This window comes from Pezoporus wallicus, unplaced genomic scaffold, assembly GCF_028554395.1.
Source record: "Pezoporus wallicus isolate ANWC-B61680 ecotype Strahan unplaced genomic scaffold, APGP_CSIRO_Pwel_v1 contig_8042, whole genome shotgun sequence".
Classification (NCBI taxonomy): domain Eukaryota; kingdom Metazoa; phylum Chordata; class Aves; order Psittaciformes; family Psittacidae; genus Pezoporus; species Pezoporus wallicus.
Window position 1 is genome coordinate 2,147,179 of NW_026639380.1, and position 21,160 is coordinate 2,168,338.

General features: G+C 36.8%; 1 protein-coding gene across 7 annotated transcripts in view; it reads right to left on the reverse strand.

Moving 5' to 3' along the window:
• RGS7 (regulator of G protein signaling 7) overlaps positions 1-21,160 on the reverse strand; it is a 251,969-nt gene that overhangs the window by 33,146 nt on the left and 197,663 nt on the right. For all 7 annotated transcript variants that reach the window (XR_008972805.1, XR_008972804.1, XM_057414557.1 and 4 more), the window contains 5 exons: positions 10,128-10,202; positions 8,919-9,017; positions 8,114-8,175; positions 6,500-6,610; positions 5,899-6,024 (listed from right to left, as the gene is read on the reverse strand). Coding sequence is in view for 5 of the 7 variants with exons in the window: in XM_057414557.1 (XP_057270540.1) it covers positions 5,899-6,024; positions 6,500-6,610; positions 8,114-8,175; positions 8,919-9,017; positions 10,128-10,202 (473 nt within the window). In the remaining 2 variants the exon portion in view is untranslated. The remainder of the gene's footprint in view (positions 1-5,898; positions 6,025-6,499; positions 6,611-8,113; positions 8,176-8,918; positions 9,018-10,127; positions 10,203-21,160) is intronic.

Here is a 21,160-nt window from a genome sequence, read left to right on the forward strand (position 1 = left end):
CACAAAGGGAGTCTGTGCCAACAGAACTTCAGTTTCAAAAATTCTGGGTAGCATCACTTATCCCTGTGAACTGCAATGTGAATTGAACATAGATCAGCACAGAGCCTGAGGACGTATCATGAGAATCTGGTGGCAATGCAGTAAGCACAGAGGCCTCATAACTCATCTTTAAAAGCTGCACAGCTCACAAACTCTAATTCAGTTCAGTCTGTCAAATTCAGGCAACCTACTTTGGTTTCCTTAAGCTGCTTTCGATATTTGCATTTAAAAGTGTGTATCCTGCAGTGCTTACCCCTTCAAATGCATCTTCTGGGACTGACTGATAACTCATATGTGTCAAAGTCAGGTAAGGGATAGAAAAATGAAAGGGAAGGATGTTCTTTGTAAAAACAAGGTCTAGCTCAACGCTGTCACATTCTAGTTTGTTCCATTATATCACTGCCAATACTTCTGGCAGTCACCACAAACATGCCTTAGGATGTTGTTTTCTTTTGCAAGTAACCTGTTTCCATATAGCAAGTTATACTCAATTAGGGGGAAATAGATGGAAGATAAATTTAACTTATTTGAGGACACATTCAGCTTCCAGCATAGAATAGGCAGGTTGTATAGACAGCTCCTTAGAGGCTGAACACCATCTCTTTGATAGAATAGTTTTATTTTACCCTTCTAACATTAGCATTCAAAATACCTATTGAAACTGTGAGGTTCTAAATATAGAAACCTCTGTAAAGTGGAAAGAAAATGCTGATTTTTGTGGTATGTTATGTCTAGGGTGCTTTACAGCTAACACACTTCTTAACATTTCAATCTACTTACTGATCTTTCAAGAAAAAAATGCCTGCCCTCCTCCCACAGAGTTAAAGTCAAATATGCAAAGTTAGGAAATTCCAGAAATAAGGCTGCCACTTCTTGCGTCTTCAAAAATAACTTTTCTGAATATCCCATGGCAACCAATAGCACAGATAAAGCTGGAGTCTGTGAGACCTCTGTAGAAGCTGCTCAATACCATTTGAACAGAGACCTGAGTAGCTTGATCTAAACCTTACTGTTGTCTTCTGTCCCATCATCTGGGCTGCCACACACTGGGTCACACACCAGATGTGTAGCCGAGTGACAGTGTATAGCATGTGACAGTTACACATCCAGCCACATGACATGGTAAGACTCATGTTGCAAGACATCTACGGATTATGTCCTCCAGCTGGATTATTTTCAAAGTGATGCTGGCATTGCCAGATATACAGCACAGCAACACAGCTGCAACACAGGTTCTGTCCCATTAATTGACCAAAATGTCAGATGTAGCCATCAGCAAATCCCAGATCAAGCTAATCAGTTAAACTTAGCACACAGGAACACAGAGAGGAAGGCTGCAGTGATTCTCCACAAAATGTGTGAGGTTTAGGCAGTGTGGAGACAATGAAGGGGGAATTATGTGGGCTTTGCACCCAGTGCATGTGACACAACAGGTCAGGGGACAGACCATTCAGCATTTTCAGCAAAAACAAACAAAAACCTTAATAAACTCCATGGAGAAAATCAGCTACCATTCTTTTTTTTTTAGAGATAGGAAAGACTACTCTGATTCCTGGTGTCCACCTTCTTGTCAAGTATAACTTCAAGCTTCAAGACGTGGTAGGGCTGAAGATCTTCAATATAATGACAGAGAAAAACATTTAATCTTGCAACTAGTTCCTTATCTAATCTGAAGAAGTGGCAACATTGCTGGGACTTGGAGTTTAAGCTTGAGTCTGAATTAGAAATAAAGAACAGGCAATTTCAGCCTTGAGGATTAAATTTTGGTCAAGTTATTAGCAACCAAAACAGGGCCTCATAATCAATGTAATAAACAGTGTGAAGGATAAACATTATCAGTTCCCACACAGTGTGGGAAAGTATCATTACCAACACTTCTGTTCAGACTTGCAGGACAGACATCAACTACAGTTAATCAATCTTCATACATTATAACATGCAGAACACCTCCACCATCAGAGAAAACAGAAGTGTCTTGCATTTAAAGTCATCAGAGTGGTTATCAGTAATAAAGAGCAAAAAAAATGAAAGTGATACAAGCTGTACTAAAAAGAATTTTACAGCACCATTCTCCCTCCTCTCAACTAAAAGCATTGTTATGGTGTTAGGAGAATAGCCAGAACCACCGAAGTAAATTAAACATAAAATTAAGCACTGTGACTGAATCACATTGTAGGCACAACTGCAAATGTTCAGTAGTGTATGTGTTAGGGTTTTGGTTTTTTTTTTCCTATGGGACATAATGGAAGCCTCTATCTCTATGTAGAGAACATTTCTACAACTTTAATGGATGAGTCCAAAATAAGCAGCTCACAAAATCTCAGCCTGCAGGGGGATGGTCAGAGAAAATTCATTGAGAGAAAACATCTAAATCTAGCTAACTCTTTAGTCCCTTTATTCTTTTTCGGGACAACCAGAACTCAAAGCCCCTATTCCCTATTTACTCATATATTATGGAAGCTAATGAATAAGAATCAAAGGAAGGGGCAAGGGAGCCAGTGGCTTTTCTTTCTGCACATCATGGAAGATGTCCTGACACCATTCTCCTTTCACTATCCTAGGAGGCTTCTGCAGTCTTAGTTCTGCCTTGGAGATTGCACCTAGTGCAATACTGTGTGACAACTTGGACAGGCTTTCAGGTTGGCAGACCTGAAACCATTTAGATCTAGGCAGCAATTCCTACAAAACAACCACTGGGGAGCAAACCTGCAGTGAGCATATGCATACTAACTTTCCAAAGAATTCTGCAGTACTACAGACAAAGCAAAGATGTGGAGAGGAATGGGGATTTTCTTTCTTTTGTAACAAAATTAGGTTTACAGGTGCCATATAGCAGTAAGATTCATTTCATTATCTTGCTGTCTTTAAAAAGTCCTTTTTCAGTGCTTGGACAGCTTTGTGACCATGCTTGGTAGTGTTGGATCATGCTCAAACTTATGTCTTGTGAATTTTAAACGATGGCCACCATTTTTGTAATAGGCAGTGGGAAATTTATAAATCTATTATCCAAATCGTATGTCTCATTAGCTCTTTGTTTTGTGTAGTGAGCAGCATACAAAGCAATCCCTCAAAAAAAATCTTCATGCTAACAAGACATTACAAGTCATAGCCTGCATTAGGTGAATGCAGACTCCAAACTGGGGGCTAGCAAACTTCAGTCACTGTAATGAAGCTACCACGCTGAGAGAACTGCTTAGGCAGTTTTATTCCTTTGCTATGCATTAAAACACCCCATTAGAGAGTGAAATACTATTAATCCCGATTTACAGGCAAAGAAAAAAGCCTTGAGATAGAGTAAGGTGAAACTTGGTTGCATTCCTAATTGTTATACTCTTCCTAGTTTTAACTCACAACTCAAGTTTCTTCATCCTTGTTCTGTCTCTTAGGACAGGATCTATATCCAATAAGAATGAGATTCTCAGGCAGCTTAGGCACTCGCAGTTCAAGTTAACGAAATAGTAACACTGGGACGTTTAGCTATGTAACATAATCACACTTGAATAGAAAAGATGAATCTGGTAGACTTATTTCACAGTTTCAGTATTTCTTTCACCAAAGCGAGGTGGGAGACTTAGCTAATACTGAACCTCTCTGTAGTGTCTGCAGTTCCCTGCTGTATCCTGTGTACCGCACTTGGTAGCTTGAATTCAAGGTCACAGCTGTCTATCTCAGGGTAGGTTTGACTGTGCTTGTTGTAAATCATCATTATCACTATTAGATCTGTAAAAAGGACAAGAGCCAGCCACTGACTCAAGTTCACTTTTTTGGAGTGAGAAGATATGGACAGAAATGAATCTTTTTCTCATGGTGGCTGTCAAATCCAAAAAAATCTCCCCTAAAAAAAAACAAATTGCCACCATGGGGTTAAAGGGTGAGCAAAGACATAGGTGATCTTTTCAATTTCAGCTTTATTCAGACATAATGCCTGAAAACATCAAGCTTTTAATTTCTTTTACTGAGATCTGTAACATTTTGACTCCCACACATAACAGGCTTTAAAAAATCATGTTTTCTAACCTGACTTTACTGTGTGAGCCTAATACTGGACTGATTTCCTTACATTTTGAGACTTTAGAAAGATAATTCTGAGCTTGTGAGGCAGTTTTCCTTTGGCTAATCATCACAGAAAGCACCTTTTCAGTGCAAGTTTGATTCCCTGCCTGATTCTTGCCAGGGACAAACTTTAAGCTCAGATTCACCTTTGCTCAGATATTATAATTTATAATGCCAGTATAAGAATTCAGAGAGAGAGACAGAAAAGTAGACAACATGTCAAGGAATGAGCTCTGGACAAATTTCTCTAGGGAATTTTTTCTGGATCAGTCACTTGCAGTTTGCCTGTGGTTAGTGTTGTAAATAGGATTAGAAAAAAGACCTAGGGATTATGTGGGTAACAGTCTAGTTGGCAGAGAGACAAATTAATCACAGAAAAGCATAAAGTGCAGCACACACTGAGTGGGAGAGGTTTGTGTTTGAACAGCTGCTCTGCATAAGGAATTACCAGGATGCTCTTGAAATAAAAAAGTTACCTTTTCTTTTCTTGGTATTATTCTGATTTTTAAAATTTCATTTCATCACTTGGATTTTTTAATTAAAAAACATCTGTATCTGTCACTAATGAAGTTATCAACATACACATATAGATTGGGCCATATTTTCATGAGGGTAATGGCAAACAAAGAAGTTGGAAAACATCATAAAGTCTAAAGTATCTAATATAAATTTATGATGCAAAATTCTGTGCTTGAATACGAGCACAGTCAGCCTGTTTGAATTCAATATTTGAATATGAATATGGTCCACCTGCAGTTATTCTGCTGATAAACTTACATTAACAAGGAGGTCTGTGCAATTACTCAGGATTTATGAACCCATATCGCAAAATGCTAAATGGGTCTTGCAAGATGCTACATAAAAGTAACTAGTATGAAAGACTATGCTGCACCACTTTAGACTGAGAACTGTCACAGAAAAAAGTCATTTGTGATTTTTCTGAGCTCTAGAATGTGTGCAAATAGGATTTTATACTCCTTAAACTTTTGGCAAATGGGAAGTGATATAGATGACATCTGACAACAGAAAAATATGTCATCTATGCTTTTTTTACTACATACAATTTGTCTTATCTATAGAAAGGCTGTTATTAATCCTTCTGAAGTAATTCTTACCAAGACATGTCTTCCTTAGAACAGCAACAGCAATACATACTATTAGCCAGTGGATGGGCTATCGTTTAGAATCAAATAAATGTTGTCCTTCACTTAAAAGTAATTCTGTGTATGTACTTCAAAAGAAAATAGTATTTAAGTCTCATATAATAGCAACACCTTTCCATTTTGTGATTACTGAGGAATCTGAGAGCCAGCTGTCACACTGCTTTTGCTGTGTTAGATCCACGGGTACTAGAATCTTGTTGGAGATACTTAAAAGACCAATGTTCCCAACAGACCTGACCAACAGTGAGTCTGTGAATTTTACTTTAAAATCCTTTATTTATTTTTTAACAAAATCTTTCTTTTAATTTTACTGTTCTCATAATATTGGATTAATAAAATATACTGAACAGGCTTTGAACAGATCAATGTTTTAAACCTGTTTAATGAAATGAGCTGAGAGAAAAACTCTTACATGGTAGTTTGACCAAATGTTGGACATGCATGGGACAATATGCTTCATTTGAGTCTCTGCTAACTGTATCAATCTTCCCCTCAGCCTGAATATGGGAGCAGGAGGCAATGTGCATGAATGGATTCTGAGAGGTAAATATTTTAAGGGTTCAAAAAATGAAAAGCATCAGACAAAAAAAAAAACATCAATGTACCTTACAAAGTAGTAAAAACCAAAGTCACTCTCATTTACCTTAAGTTTTCTGAACTGAATTCTGACTCCAGGAATTTGAGAAACTGCTCTCTTCCCACAGGGTCTTTCAAAGCTTCATCCATGCCGAACCCCCACCGTTTCACCCTCTGTTGTCCTGGCTCTTTGCTACAGAATTGAAAAAACACAGAACACACAATGAGCAGTACTTCAGTATTCTCATACTCTGTGTTTGTAATTTAGACCATCTTAAAGTTCAGCCACAGACTTTTCACTTCGAGATTGCTTTCCACTTTCCAGATAGCTCATATCTGTGCAATGTGCAGAGAGGAGCAACAAGGATGAAGTTAATATGCACGCATTTACACAGAAGAATAGGACTTCCAACTCAAAAATGCTATCAGATTTTTAAAGGTGCCCTTTTTCCTCACATGGGAACCTCGGAAACTTGTTACTCTAACTTTTACACAGATTTATTAATCCACAGCTCTTCCCATTTTATAAAACTGTAAAGCTGCAAAGACCAAAAGGATACTGCACTGCCCTTTTGGCTCAGTATTTGCCTACTTCTGACTGACATCTTCACATTTCAAGAAAAGCCTGTTATACCCCTTTGTCCAAAGGAAGAAATAAAATTATATACCTTGCCTCCAGTTCCCAGAAAGTGGTGTCATCTGATATCCAAGGGTTTGAGGGATCAGGGGGCACAAGAAAAGGATCATATTCCAAATACTGCTCTGTATAAGCTAATAGACTAGGAAAACAAAAGAATCAAACATTGTCATGTCAAGAGGTGAGGAAACCTGATCAGTTTAGCCAGTCAACAAGTTACTTGCACCAACTGAACCATGGTAATCGGGCACGCACATACTCAAAAGTCAGCTACATGCTCAAGCTAAAGTAGGTTTGCTCAAGCCTTTTAAAAGTGGACCTCTGAAGAAGGAGGGGTGGCTCAGTCTTTTCAAGAGCTGAAATAATATAAAATAAATGACAAACTTCCCCATTACTTCCACATAGCTCCTTTTGGGGGTCCTTCAGGCACTGATAAATTAAATCAAGCAACCGCTTCCATGCACATTTGCTTTCACAAAGGAACATGGTTTATAACCCTACGGTTTAAATTATCAGTTCCTTTAAAACCTGTTCTAAAACACAGCATGGTATTCAGGTCATATTTATTGGCCCTGCAGCTGCTATGACGCCTTTCTTCCTCTTTTAAGTACATCTAATATTTTTAGTATTTCCTAATCAAATGGCACTACTCCCAGGTGTATTGCTTTCCAAAAAATGCCGTGTTTTCCTCCAAATTCTTCAGTATTCATGAATTGGTCTGACTCAGTTGAAAAAGTTTTGCTTGCGTTCTGGTAATTTACATCTCCCATGCCCTTATTCCTGCTTTCCATTTCCTTTTGCCCCATAATTATTGAAAATTCTGGACAAATGAGGACAAATATTTTTTTTTTTCATTGCTATTCATATTATATTTAGTCTCCATTTCTACTGTTACTGTTCAGCAAACACATATTCTTAACTTGTTCTCTTTATATATATGTGTGGTTTTAAGTTTATGCATACATACACAAATATAAGTAGACACACAAACATATATGAGAGGATGAAGAACCATTTGTATTTGGCATAATTTCCTTTACTAAGTCTTATGCAGCTCAATTTTCACTCTCTCTGTACTTGATAAATAAAATAGAACATTCCTTTTCTCTACCTCTTCACTACATATGCTGCAGTTAGTATTTCCAAGGGGCTTTTTGTTTTATTTGCTTTCTAGCCCATTTCTGACAAATTTTGGTCTCATTTGGAGAAAGATTCCTACTAGTGTTACATCCTCTGACCTGAAGTAAGCTCAGACTCACTTTGTTCAAGCACCAGGCTCTTCACCCAGACAGCTCTGCCAAACAGTTCCCTCCCTTTATCAGTGATTGTCCTTTTGAAATACCAAAATGGTAACCCCAGACCTTTTTTCCGTTTAGCCTCCCTGCCGGTGCAAGGTTAAACTTGTGACCACGTGGTCTGAGGTTCATTCAGTGACTCTTGGGTTTATCATAAATGTATCACAGAATATCTGGGCCATCTTTTATCAGTAAAGAATTTCATACCTTCCACTTAAAGTGAAATCTCAACTGTTATTTCTAGGAAACCTGAGCTCCTTTGTCCCTCTTTCTTTGAAGCTATTTTCATACTGATATTTTCCCAATACTTGTCAGTCTAATTAAAAAAAACGATATGACAATATACTTACCTCTCTGCAACTTTTGACATTTTTAATCTATGTCTGTCTAATTGCATTTGCCAATGCTTAATCTGCAAGAAAGGAAGGCAAAGAGTTTTGTGAGCAATTCATTTTTTGACTCTATTTCCATACCTTTTTATTAGGGCTGTAATTTAACCTTAATTTATATTAGGGCATGGAAGAGAAATATATTTGAGTTAAAATAACCAGTGGACTTCTAAAATAAATGGAATTTTCCATCAAAGAGAGAATATCGTACAGAGACAAAAAAGGACCCAGTATAACATTTTCCCTAAAGGTTCATTAACAGAAATCCAATTAGCCTTTTTTTTTTTTAGATTTTTGAAGAGAACTACTAATTCTTTTGACATTTACCTTCTCCCAGTTCTAACATCTTAGGAAAGTTCCATGAAGCATTAACAGTAGATAAATCTGTGAACCTCTATGTGCATACATGGAGAGGTAAATATACTCCCAAATCTTGAATCAGTGTTGAAAGGAAAAGCAAGCTGTCTACTGCTAAAGGGGCTAATGGTCTTAGTTGCGCAAAGAGCCTACAAACTGGCCTGCCTGCTGCTCACTGCCTTTAATTGTGCAACACAAGATATAAAAAAATGTCAGTGTTCGTCTCCCTAGTTTTAATAGCAGTTACATACCTAAATCTGTATGCCCTGAAACAAGGAAAAGGCCTACTAAACATCTGCTAGATCTAGCCTGAACAACAAAAGCCCTGTGAGTTACGATAATTTTTGGTTTAATACCTACTTCCTAAAAAGGTAATTTAAAAGTATATGTTTGCAGTCATTTTTCAAACCTCTTGGTGTAGTTCATCTTCTGTGGGTGGCTTAGTCTCTGGTACTGGTGTGTGGGTAGGGCTGTGACTTCGAATGTCGTTTTGTAAGCCATAGACAGACTACACAAAAACATGGAACAATGACAGTTACTTTCTGACAATGCTTTCTACACATACCCATAGTAACTGTGACATTTTAGTTCAGTGTGCTCAAGAAGTTGGACGAGATCATCTTTTTATAAAGAAATTGCAAATAAACCATGCACTCAGACAAAATAGTGCCTTTATACCATGGTGTAAAATAAAGACCCCTCAAATCCCACAATTTCATAATGCCATAGAACACAGGATCTACTTTTATTTAACAGCATAGTAAACATAGTCTTTATTTAACAGCATAGTAAATAAATAGTAAAAGGATTTGATGACACTGAAAGGCAGTTATTATGGTAAGTCGAGATGACTGATAGGAAAAGAAGAAACAGCACCCTGAAAGGTAGACAATCACAATGGCTTATTTGGATGACTCCCAGATTTGCAATTACTACTTGGTAAATTACATTAAACTTGACCTTTCACTAAAGTAAATAAGTGAAGATAAAACTTTCTCTAAATCCACTTTCCTTTTTAAAAAATATTTTTCCATGAGTTGATACACACATATACCTGAGAGGAAGTACTTTAGAGTAGGAGTAAGTATTAAGATACAAAGAATTTGAGAGAAGTGTTGTTCCGATCTGTCTATACATCCCTAGAGAGCTCATGCTGTTCATGTCTGGATCCTAGTTTAGATGAAGCTAATTTCCTCCACAATTTCTGGTCAACCATTTGGGGCACAACTGCAAACTAGAGACACCCTTTTAATTACGACCAGCACAAGAAGAATTACTTTTCTAGTTTACACTGCACTTTAAATTTATCTTTCCTGAATTACCAGCAGGAACATTACAGCATGCCTTATTCAATCTACTAAACATGAATAAAGCATGCAAAAATAAATTTTATTTTCATATATTCTGTGTATTTCCCAAAAGACTTTCATCAGTGACAGCATTTACTTGATATTAGAAAATTTGTTAATACTTATTTATTTAAGAGCTTATGAAATAATAATATAGGTTCATGTATTTGTTCTTTGCAGCTGTAAGAAAAAATTGTTTTAAGAAACCATGGAACTTCATGCTATAAATTACCCTCACCTCCTGCTTCTGGTGTAATAACAGTATTTACCTTTCTTGTTTTATGTGGATTTCTCATTCTTGAAGATTTTTTTATATCCACTTCAGTAGTGTTTACACATCCAGGCTATTAAAAGAAAAAGAAGGGAAAGCACAAGGATAAAAGCTATGAAAGAACTCCATACTATTTTCATGGAGATACTGCAATTCAGTTTGTAAGGCTAAGGAAATAAATAACCGGATGCATATAACAATTTGATGTCTTTCTGTAATAGTCCCAAAAACCTAAGCAACGTTTAGTCTCAGGAAGCATCTCAAGTACCATTCTACCTGGCTTATTGTAAGAGAGGATCTTCTGCTATACAGCTTTGTTTGCTGGACTCTGTGATGTTTTTTAAGACAAGTTTTACTGTATATTTTTATGCTGAAAGTACTGAAAGCAATGTACAGAGGAGCAGAAAATATCCAAATGCATACATGCTTGCAGAACAAACACGTACCAGCTAAAATCAAATTGCTATTGGCTTATTTGGGCATTTCAGAGTGAGACACTGAAGACCACATGTTTCGTGCTCATGACATTGTGAACTTGAAATAAAATAAATTCTCAAGATTTTCAATGGAAACAAATCACATGTTTCTGTTTTAGCTTTGTCACAGAAGCATACAATTTGCATTCTAGCTATCCCCTCTAAGCGTGGTTGACCTAATGAGATAAAATAAATCGAGTTTTGCATTACTGACCTCTGCTGTGGACCCCAGGCTCCTTTCAGGAGCATCTGGTTTTGGGTCACTTTTTAAAAGATGATCTTTTTTCAAAACAGGTAAGAAAATGTGCCAAAATGAGATTTGTTTGTCAAAAAAGAAAAGAAAAGGATGGACAGTCTAAACAGAATGACTCTCAACACATATGGTTTGGCCTTAAAAGGTTCTTTCTCACAATTCTATAGCATCCCAAAGGACACAGGTCCTCTAGTGTCTCATAATTCATCTGCCTTTGACACTTCCCTCTAAGCACAAACTCTGTGCAGAAATCTGTTCTTTAACCGTTGCTGGAAACAACTAATAATAAGTGTACGCTCTCAGGTGAGTTTTATCTATTGATTTTACAGGGATTACATCTTCCACTGACAGTGGGAAGTACAAAATCTGCTTTCTAGCAGTAGCAAATTTTTAGTGAAAGTAGGTTAGGTTTCTTTTAATGGGAGTAGCAGATGTAGAATTTGCTTGCCACACAACCAAGCTGGACTTTTTATCACACTAATGATACAAGCTTTGTTTTCTTATCATAATGTAAAATGCTTAAGTGGCTTGCAAGTATTCACAGACAAAATTTAAACATTTCTTACATAGGCAGGACCAAGAAACAAACACATTTCATTAAACAGGCCAGGGGTATTTTGCCTCAGGGAAATATTTTAAGTAACAGACTGACTTTTTATCCATTAATTTTAAATTAATATATCATTATTTTAAAGTAATGTGTGTTTGCTCATATCACATTTGCAGTATAAACAGTTCCTCATCACTAAGAATAAAAATAGGCACTTAGATAATGTTCTCAAGACTGCATTGACATGCCTATTGACCTAGATTAGGGAAGGTATCCTTTGTGCTTGTGAACAAAAATGTTAGTTTTTAAACTCAGAATAACATGTAACTGTCAGAGACAATGACAGGTAGAAAAATACAAAATTCTTCATGATGGTCAATTTAAAGGCAGAAAGCAATTTCACAGGGCAGTATAGTGAGATATAAAGTTAAAAGCAAAACAACGCATCTACTTTAGGACCATGGTAGCAGCTGGCAGCGAAGAAGACATAGGCTTTTAACAATATGCACAGCCCTTATATGAAACGATTTGAATAAGAGGCAACTTACATAAGGCACAAAACTGTTTGTTTAGTTTTCAGTTACGGTTTGTTAAAGCATGTCTTACAAATGGAAAGGACAAAAAGCAAAGCAGGGCCAGGGAGGGAGGGAGCATAAACCTGATGCAAAGTCTCTTCAAAGATTTCGAGTCCACCAGCAGTAAATTGGTATGAACAGATCCAGCAATTTGCCCAGATAATTTACATTGCAGAGCTGTGCAGATTGATGTGAGGGACACAACAAGGAATTCCGGGAGGTTTTTAGGAATGAAACAAGGCCAAAGCTTTTTCTGGTTGGAAAAAGACCCAACCCAGTACTGACCTACAGCATCTAATGGATTCTTACTAACACCTGGCTGCTTAAAACCTCTCACACTGATGTAAAACTTCTGTAGGATGCTTAAGGGAGATTCATGAGAGGCTGTGTGGGCAGAAATTAGACCACGGTGTGACTGACGGGAAGCTGATGGGAGAGCAGCAGCAGCAGCCAGAAGGCACAGGCAGGGAAACATCAGAAAGCTTCAGTGCAAAAGGGAAAGGTGTATCACTACTCTGACAACCCGGGATAACAGTAGGAGTTTAAGACATACAATACCAATCTCCTAATTTGATTTAAATTATATCACTGGAAATACCTAATGTGATCACGGCCACAATTCGTATTTTCTTCTCAACTGAAGAATACTTAATAAAATAATACTTGATATGAGATGGAATTTATTGTTTCTCTGGTGCTGCCACACTTCATCTGTCAATTTTTAGGAATAAATAGGAAACATGTTTTCAATTAAAACAAACACAAAAGCTTGCATTATTTGAACATTTTGCTACAATAACTGAGTCATTCTGGGAAAACCTTTGCTGGACAACATTTTATTTTATTCGTATGCCCCCATTAACATAATAAGCATGTGTTTGGATACAATTACATCCAGCTGTGTTTTCTTTTTGTTTTGCCTTTTTAACTGGACTACCATAGTTCAGATAGTGAAATGCCTGTCAGAGTGCTTTACTGCAAGATTCCCATTTAGTGTGTAGTATATAATTTGCATACTAATACCATAAATAGTTTTCAAACAGATTTCCTGAAAGGCTTGAAACCTTTTCTGTATGTGTAAATAGAATACTTTCTTCTTTCACAACTAACATTCTGTATGAAAACAGTCCCCCCTCTAGATACATAGAGGAAAATCTTGTGATCTTGTTGAAATTAATCATACAGCAAGATCATAACCAGGATAGAATTTGTCCCTCATCTGTTTTTAAATACCTGGCTGAAAAACTGACATATATTCAAAGGAAACAGTTTCTTTTCATCCATCTGTTACATGCTCTTATCTCAAAGTGCAAATGCGATTGTATTAATTTACAGCAATGGACATGTCAGCCCAGTCATGATTAATTCACTGCTGAGATAAATGGATGCAGATAAATAATATGAAAACCCACACATAGAATATTTTTTAATTGCTACTTCAATTATTGGGTAATCACATTAGTATGAATTCCAAGCAGCACAACTTTCTGGTGATGCTTGCTAGGAGGCTGCATGATAGGATTCTGTCAAGAAACAGTGGAAAGAGAAGGCCTCTTCTGCAACTAGTGGTGGTCCAAGGACTTACATGCTTGGATCTGGCTACAGCCAACATTTGAAAAGAACAAGCACCCGAGAGAATGTTTCCTTAAAAAAATCCACTTGATATTCATAATCTTTCCCTGATAACGGTGTCAATGGTGACGAATGAATGAATGAAGCGCTTGTAACAGTGCTAACAGTGAATTAATTTTTTGATACCTGCAGCAAATCTTTGGAAGAATTTGTTTTTTAAATCAAATGGCATGCTTTAGGCCTGGTATGTTTCCATCCAAATAGTGCAGAATACCTAATATTTATCATTTGTTTGCTGTACAAAGTTGCATATCCCAAGGGCCCCTTTTCTTGCCTGGCCACATAGCTAAAATCAATTGCTGTCAACACCTTTTTGTGTAAAAATATCTTTGGTATGATGTATTTGTAATTCTAGTAAGTGTGAAATCCTCAACAGAAACTAAATTAATGTTTACAATGACATCAGTTTAAGTTCGGTGTTTTTTTCTTTCTTAAAGCATATTGCAATTTGACTGTGAATCTGTTTAAGCCACAATAACCAGAAGTACTTTTTGTATCTGAAACAAATACACCCATGTATGTAGGAAGGAATAAGTTCATACACTGCAATAAGCTGAGAATTGTCTGTCCATATTCCTGCGCTGCAGAAAATGATCTGAGGGAGAAGCTGAACATGAGTCAGCAGTATGTCCTTGCAGCAATGCAGACAAACCACATACCCAGCTGCGTTAGCCAGCAGGCAAAAGAAGTGGTTATTTCTTTCTACTCGGCATAACGAGGATACATCTGGAACACCAAGGCTAGTTTTGGGCGCCATAAGCAATGTAAAAAAAATGTATTTAAAATGGAAAAGTCCAATCAAGGAAAAGGCTTTCTTCTGCTTGCAAAAGAGGAGCGATGACTGTTCGCTTCTGCTGCCCAAAGCTGGCTTGCAGAGCTAGACCTGTTCCAGAGATGCACCATGAAAGGACAGGAGGGCAATAGTCAGAAATTGCAGTAAAGGGAATTCCAATTAGCTATAAAGAAATATTCTTCAGAATAAAAGGTAGAAGAGATGGAATATCCATCCCTGGTGATTTTCAAAGCTTGTTTAACCAAGGGCCTGGACAATCTTGCTCAACTTAGAAGTTAGCACTGCTTTGAGCAGGAGGTTGGACTAGAGGGGCCTCCAGAGGTCCCTCTTGGCCTACATTTCTCAGGTACAGCCTATGATCTTTGCAAGCTGCAGAGACTGAAATTACAATAATCAACTTTACAGAACACTCCAATTCATGGCACCGTGAAATTCACAACCCTGCCTTCCCCTCCCCACAACAGCAGAATGGAAAGCCAAGTCTGGTATTTGCTTCTTTGCTCTTGCCTCTGCCCTCTAGCAGCCTGTGGTGCATACAAATGAACCTCGTGATGATTTTAAGGCAATGTAATTTCACAGCTTCTTCAGCTAAAACCACACAGGTGCTATTTAAAATAATTACCTCATTTCAAAATGCACACCCATAAATTCAGGGTGCATTAAAGCAGTAAATATTAAGGCAGACTGATTCACATACCATTCACAATTTCATTGCATTGCACTGTCAATACACTAGAAATAGACCTTTATATTTGTTTTGCAAGCATGGGCTAACTTGTTAAGTTTAATTGCAGAATACTAAAATTCAAGATCTCTGGGCTTTCAAAATTTAAGCACAATAAATTTAAATCATGGTCATGGATACAAGCAGGACAGATCTTCACTTCCAGTTGGAAAAATTAAAGTCAGACAGAAAAACACAGAATCATAGAATGGTTTGAGTTGGAGGGGACCTTAAAGATCATCTAGTTCTGACCCCCTACCATGGGCAGGGACACCTCCCACTAGACCAGGTTGCTCAAAGCCCCATCCAACCTGTCCAACATAAAGGCAAGGCAGAAATTGAAGGCTGTCTTTTACATTATTCATAATATCAGGCTATCATAAATATATGAAGTTTGAAATTTTCTGAGTGTCAGATGTTGACGTTGCTTTCTGCAACAACCTAATCTGCTATTTCTGTTATTGTTGCTATTTCTGTCATTTTTCTAGGAAAGGAGTCTTCTAACCCTCAGCAGTCAATATTCACACACTCACTTCCAAAGTAAGAAAATGAATCTAATTAGGCAGTGAAGGATAAGCAGAATACCAGAGTTCATTTTTATTTGTAGGTTTTATATTTCAGTGTAGCTAGCTGAATGGTGCATATTTTAAAATCATAACAATAATAAAATGAAAGTTGACAAAAAATAAATGAGGCAAAGAAAAAAATCCAGTGGTACTCATCTGGAAGAAAAACAAAGGAGTTATTAGCTGGAGGAATACCCAGTTTGACTCTGGTTATGTGGAAACATTTTTCATTTTTTTCTCATGCAAAATCTAGCATCAAAGGAGACATTAAAATCCTATACTGAGGGAATTGTCAGTAACAGCTAAAACTGAGGGTCTCACAAAGAAAAACCCAGCTATATCCTCCTTCAATGCACCAATTTTTCATTCCCCAGAGATGGAGGTCACTGAAGTGTGCAGAACCTGCTAAGGCTTATAAGAAAAGTTTGAGGTTTAGTTATAGATTACTTGGCTATTTTGGGGTTTTACTTCATTTTGCACACTTCAGGGTCAATGAGTAAAGAGGCTTTGCAGTGGAAGAGCTGCACAATTAATGACTTGCTGGTGCAATAGAAACTCTCAGAGAAAAATTTCTGATGTGCTGAGTACAAGTGGTCAGCTCTTTCACCAGATTTGAAAAACCAGCTGTTATTAAAAGTCCAGTCACAGGAGGGCAGCACATTTCTGACCCTTTACAAATTTCACAAACCCGTTTTTCCGGTGGTTATCTGATAGGACTAGAGAGCTGTTTAAAATGTATCTCACTTTATAACTAAATCAACCTTAACTGATTTAAACCCAGTAGCCATAGCTGCCAGAACCTGCAAATATGTATTGAAACTGCTGCGAGGGGGGATCTCACTGGCCTTTGTGACACTACCCAAGGCAGTAAGGCCAAACCAGTACTTACTAGGATGGGGGTAGAGGAGCCACTTCCTTCTGGTTGTTTGTTTTTTTTTGTTTGTTTGTTTTTTGTTTGTTTTTTTGTTTGTTTGTTTTGGTTTTTTTTAGTTTTTTTTTTAATAGTATCATATTTCCAGTTTCTGCACAATTAGCACAACTATGTCTTTGGAAACATGCTTTTTTTGATTCAGGTGTGGGACTGACACACAAGCACTGTGACTGGACTTTTAATACCTGCTCTTCTGTTGCACTTCTTTTACTCAGATCCCACTTTCATTACAATTCCAACAAGAAGCAAACACAGAAAGACGAATATTTGGATTACAGTCCATTATGGCCATGGTAAATTCATATATAAATTGTAATAAATATGTAAGTTTGATGATGACTTTGTATGTAGCTTCTATCGAGTTTTCACCTCCCCAGAACTCCAGACAAAACTTCCCTAAAATTAGCACAATTTTTCTAGCTTCTCTTCTGTTAGAAATTATCTTATCTGGGAAGTACAGCGATACCTTTCAATTAACAGCTCTAAATCATATTTAATGAGTAGGAAGCAAATCCCAAGATTGTTCTCAAGTATAAATTCCGTAGCAGCATGTTTTAAATTTCATTCCCCGATGTCTCATAAATTTGTCAGATAATCAAGGAAAAATTATTAAAACCCACTTGTTCTACTAAACCATCAGACATTTTCCCCAATTTGTACAGCCTTTTCATTATGGATACAAAAAGAGATGCATTGGGCTACTAAATACGATCTTTATGGAACACAAGACAGGGTAAATAAATACAACGTATGCATTCATTGTGACGCTGAAATAAGCACATACATCTTGGAACTGGACTTGCATAGAATAGCCTCAAATGTGCTCATATTTCTCAATATGAATCGATTTTTAAAACATGATACAACTGACAATATGCTGCAAATATCCTTGAGTATAGTGATCCACAGTCAATACATTAGTATAATGGAAACACATTAGCTGTACACAGCTTAACTGCTAAAACCTGTCTATATCACCTGATAATAATCTATAACCTATTGGCTTTTAATTAAGGAAATATAACTTTTCTCTTTTTTTCTTATTCTTTTACTGATCTTATATTTCAGGCTACAGAATCTTCAATGTATAATCTTACTGAATTGCTTTCTTCAAAGGAAAGGATTCTTTTAATTTGTAAGAATGAATAAAAGCTTTGTTAGGATCCCTTGTGTTGTTAGGATTCCTTGTTAGTTCCCTTATGTTAAAGGTTTTAATAGAGAATTATGCAAACAGCCAAATGAATTTAAATGCTCAATACATGTCCTCATTAGCTAATTTCATTTTGACTCATTAAAGAACAGAGATAAAATTCCAGAACTTTATATTATTATATAGAAATTAAACTAATATAGACATGAATATATAATATAAATATATAATATATATAAACCTGACTGTGGCATCCACTAGAAATATACTGATGCAGAAATAATGAATTCTTGAGAACTGCAGAGAAAGGCATAAGCAATTAAGCACAAGTTAAACGCAGTATAGTCAGCCCCACATGAAGGAGTGAAAGCTTGCAATTTGGACCAGTTAGTAAAATCAATAAATGCTCTATTCAAGGATTTATTTGAAGATCACTCAAGTACTATCAAAATAGTAGTAGTTCTATTGTTGTTCTGCAGTGGACTTAATCAAAACATAGTAAGGAGTACAACTAAGGGGTAAAAGTTTGAGTTTTTTCTCTTGTTTGGACAAGACAAATGAGGTTGAAAGACCATCAGACCAAGGAGAGACAGCCGATCAACTAGTTTGATCAAACTTTAATTACATTTGCAGCATGGTAAAACTCGGATAGTTTTCAAATTAAGAGATGGGAAGTCTCATTTAGCATGAAACTTAAGATTGCTTAGAATTTCACAGTTTTTCAGCATTTTTTTTTTTTTTAAAAAAGAAGACCTACACTGTACCAGTTCCCTGCTTATACTTATTTGTCATCTCAAACTACAGTGCAAATCTTTTCCCTGAGTTATATCAGACACACATGGAATTCCAGTGGCTGTTCAAACCAAGGACCTGCTTGGAACAGGCAAAAAAGAGATATAGAGAAAATTTCAAGGAATACAATACTTGTAAATTAAACCATAAAATTAATCCATATCAGATAGAGCATCTTGAATCTTGACAGGGATTCTCACATTCTCACATACTTGCTTGTTTAGGGACTGATCCACCACAAAGCTGGGCTTTCAGGTTATGATAACAGGATTTCATAATGTTGTTTAAAAAACCATATTTTAGTGGTCTGTGTGTCAGAGGAACACACAATGTGCAAAATGCGTGTGAAAAGGATGTTGAAATTTCATTTTTGAGACAAGTCGTATGAAGAAGCTGTACTAAAGAATATAGTACTACATGAAAGTTATATGATTAATTCTTTCTGAAAGTTAATTTAATTTCTGATTACTCTTCATTTGCAATAGACTATTTTAGCTTTGTAGTTACTGGTTTCCAGAACCAGAAATTATTGGACAGAAATTAGATCCATTGTATTTATTCAAGTGATGCTTCAGTAGTATTAATTTTAAGTAAGGCTGTATTAATGTGATTTTGGGGTATGTGAAGATTCTAGTATTTGCAACACTGTTGCATAAGGAAACCTGTTAAATTAATCTGCTTTGTTGCCCCTATGCTAAATACTCAGAGTTATTATTGCTTTCTCATTTTTTTTCACCCCAAAATGCAAGCAGCTGCTGTTTTATGGATTCCATACAGACAAATTTAGGTGATGGGCTTGAAAGAAGTGACAATAGGAAAGTCTGACCACACTTCTCTGGAAATGTAGACAGCAAATATAGGTGACATTCAGAAATTTGATTATCTGCCTTTTGACTTGTAGAAGATCCTTGACAGATTGCTTTGGATTAAAGCAGCAAATTTAATTCACACAGAAAGAAAAATAAATATAAAAACATTGAGCTTATTCAAAAAATTCTTTATCCTTACTACTTCGGCTAATTTTCCTATTTGTTACCAGAACTCGGTCATACTAGAAACTATAAAGTCATCTCATTTTCTTGTGTCCTTCAACCATCTCATCAGTCAGCTATTTCACAATTTCTGACCTCCTCAGAATCCTTAGTTTTAACTTGAGCACTCTCAGTTTGTCGCACTGCTGCAAGAAAGCTGGATTCCTTTTCCACATCTGCCCCACCCTTACTCAAGCGTCAGACTAAGTAACAATGATAAGTAATGTGAGTACAAATTCTTCCATAAAAGTCATATCTGGCAGGCTAGCTACAAGGTTTATAAATATCTGCCTGAAACAGATTGGATTATGGATCATAAATATTATAACCATTTTCTGAAAATAAAACTCTGGACAAGGTTTTGTTCATTAACAGAAGTGCAGTTATCTGAGGCTGACAATTGCTGCCAGGCTGCACTCCCTGCCTGCTGGATAGGTAACTGCCTTGTAAAGGATATACAGGTGCAAAAGAAGGCATGCAAATTGTATGTGGATAAATCACTAGAGAAGCTGGATGGCACGGTTCACATTCACTCCCAAGAGGTGTTTAAAAACTTTCTGAAAACAGTATGATAAAGCAGACAGAAGTGGTCTCTGGCTAAAGAAGTGACTGGCCTAGAAAAGTCCAGGATTTGTAGCAGACAAAGAGTGAAACGGAGGATTGCACCACCTTAGCCAAGTTAAATTCAGTCTCTTGCCGAGTCTTTGAGGCTGATCTCGAAGGACAGGATGGAAAAGCCATTAAAAACAAAAGCAACAAAAAAAGAAAAAAAAAAAAGGAAAACCAAGAACAAATAACCACAGGTATCTGCTGCATGACCCTGACACCTGGTAATATTACTTACTGGCTCAGATACTGACGGTCATATTCAGACCACATAAAATACAACTTAAAAATACAAACAGAGAAAGTGAGATTAACTGAGATAGAATCTCATTGAAAAAAAACCCCAAACACTAAATGGAGAGAGAAGCAAAAGGTGTGGGATGTGTGACAAGCTTTAAAATGTAAAGGTTACTGTTTTCATAGTTTGCTACTAGGAAACAATGGCATGAAACTCCCAAATGCAGAAATCACATGTATTTCTGAATTTTACATCATCAGTGAATTATCTGAAAACCACACTTGCCCTTAACGTTTTTGCTGTCCTAACCAAACATATACACCCTGGATATTTTGTCTTACTGTATTAAATCACACAAATACTGGTTTTGTTTTTCAGTCCCGCAGATCAGGTTTAAAAAAGCTACAAATAGTAGAATGAAAGAACTCGATCGCACATTATAGAATCATAGCTGATTTTATAATTCTATATAGAATAAGATATGCTGGAAAAGACCTTTAAGATCAGCAAGTCCAACCGCTACCTCAGGACTGCCAAGACCACCATTAAATCATGTCACTGAGGTCCTCATCGACATGGTTTTCGAACACTTCCAGGGACAATGATTCCTCCACTTCCCTGGGAAGTCTGTTACAATGTCTGAGACCCCTCTCAGTGAAGAAATGTGTCCCAATATCCAATCTAAACCTCCCCTGGTGCATACTGTATTAAATC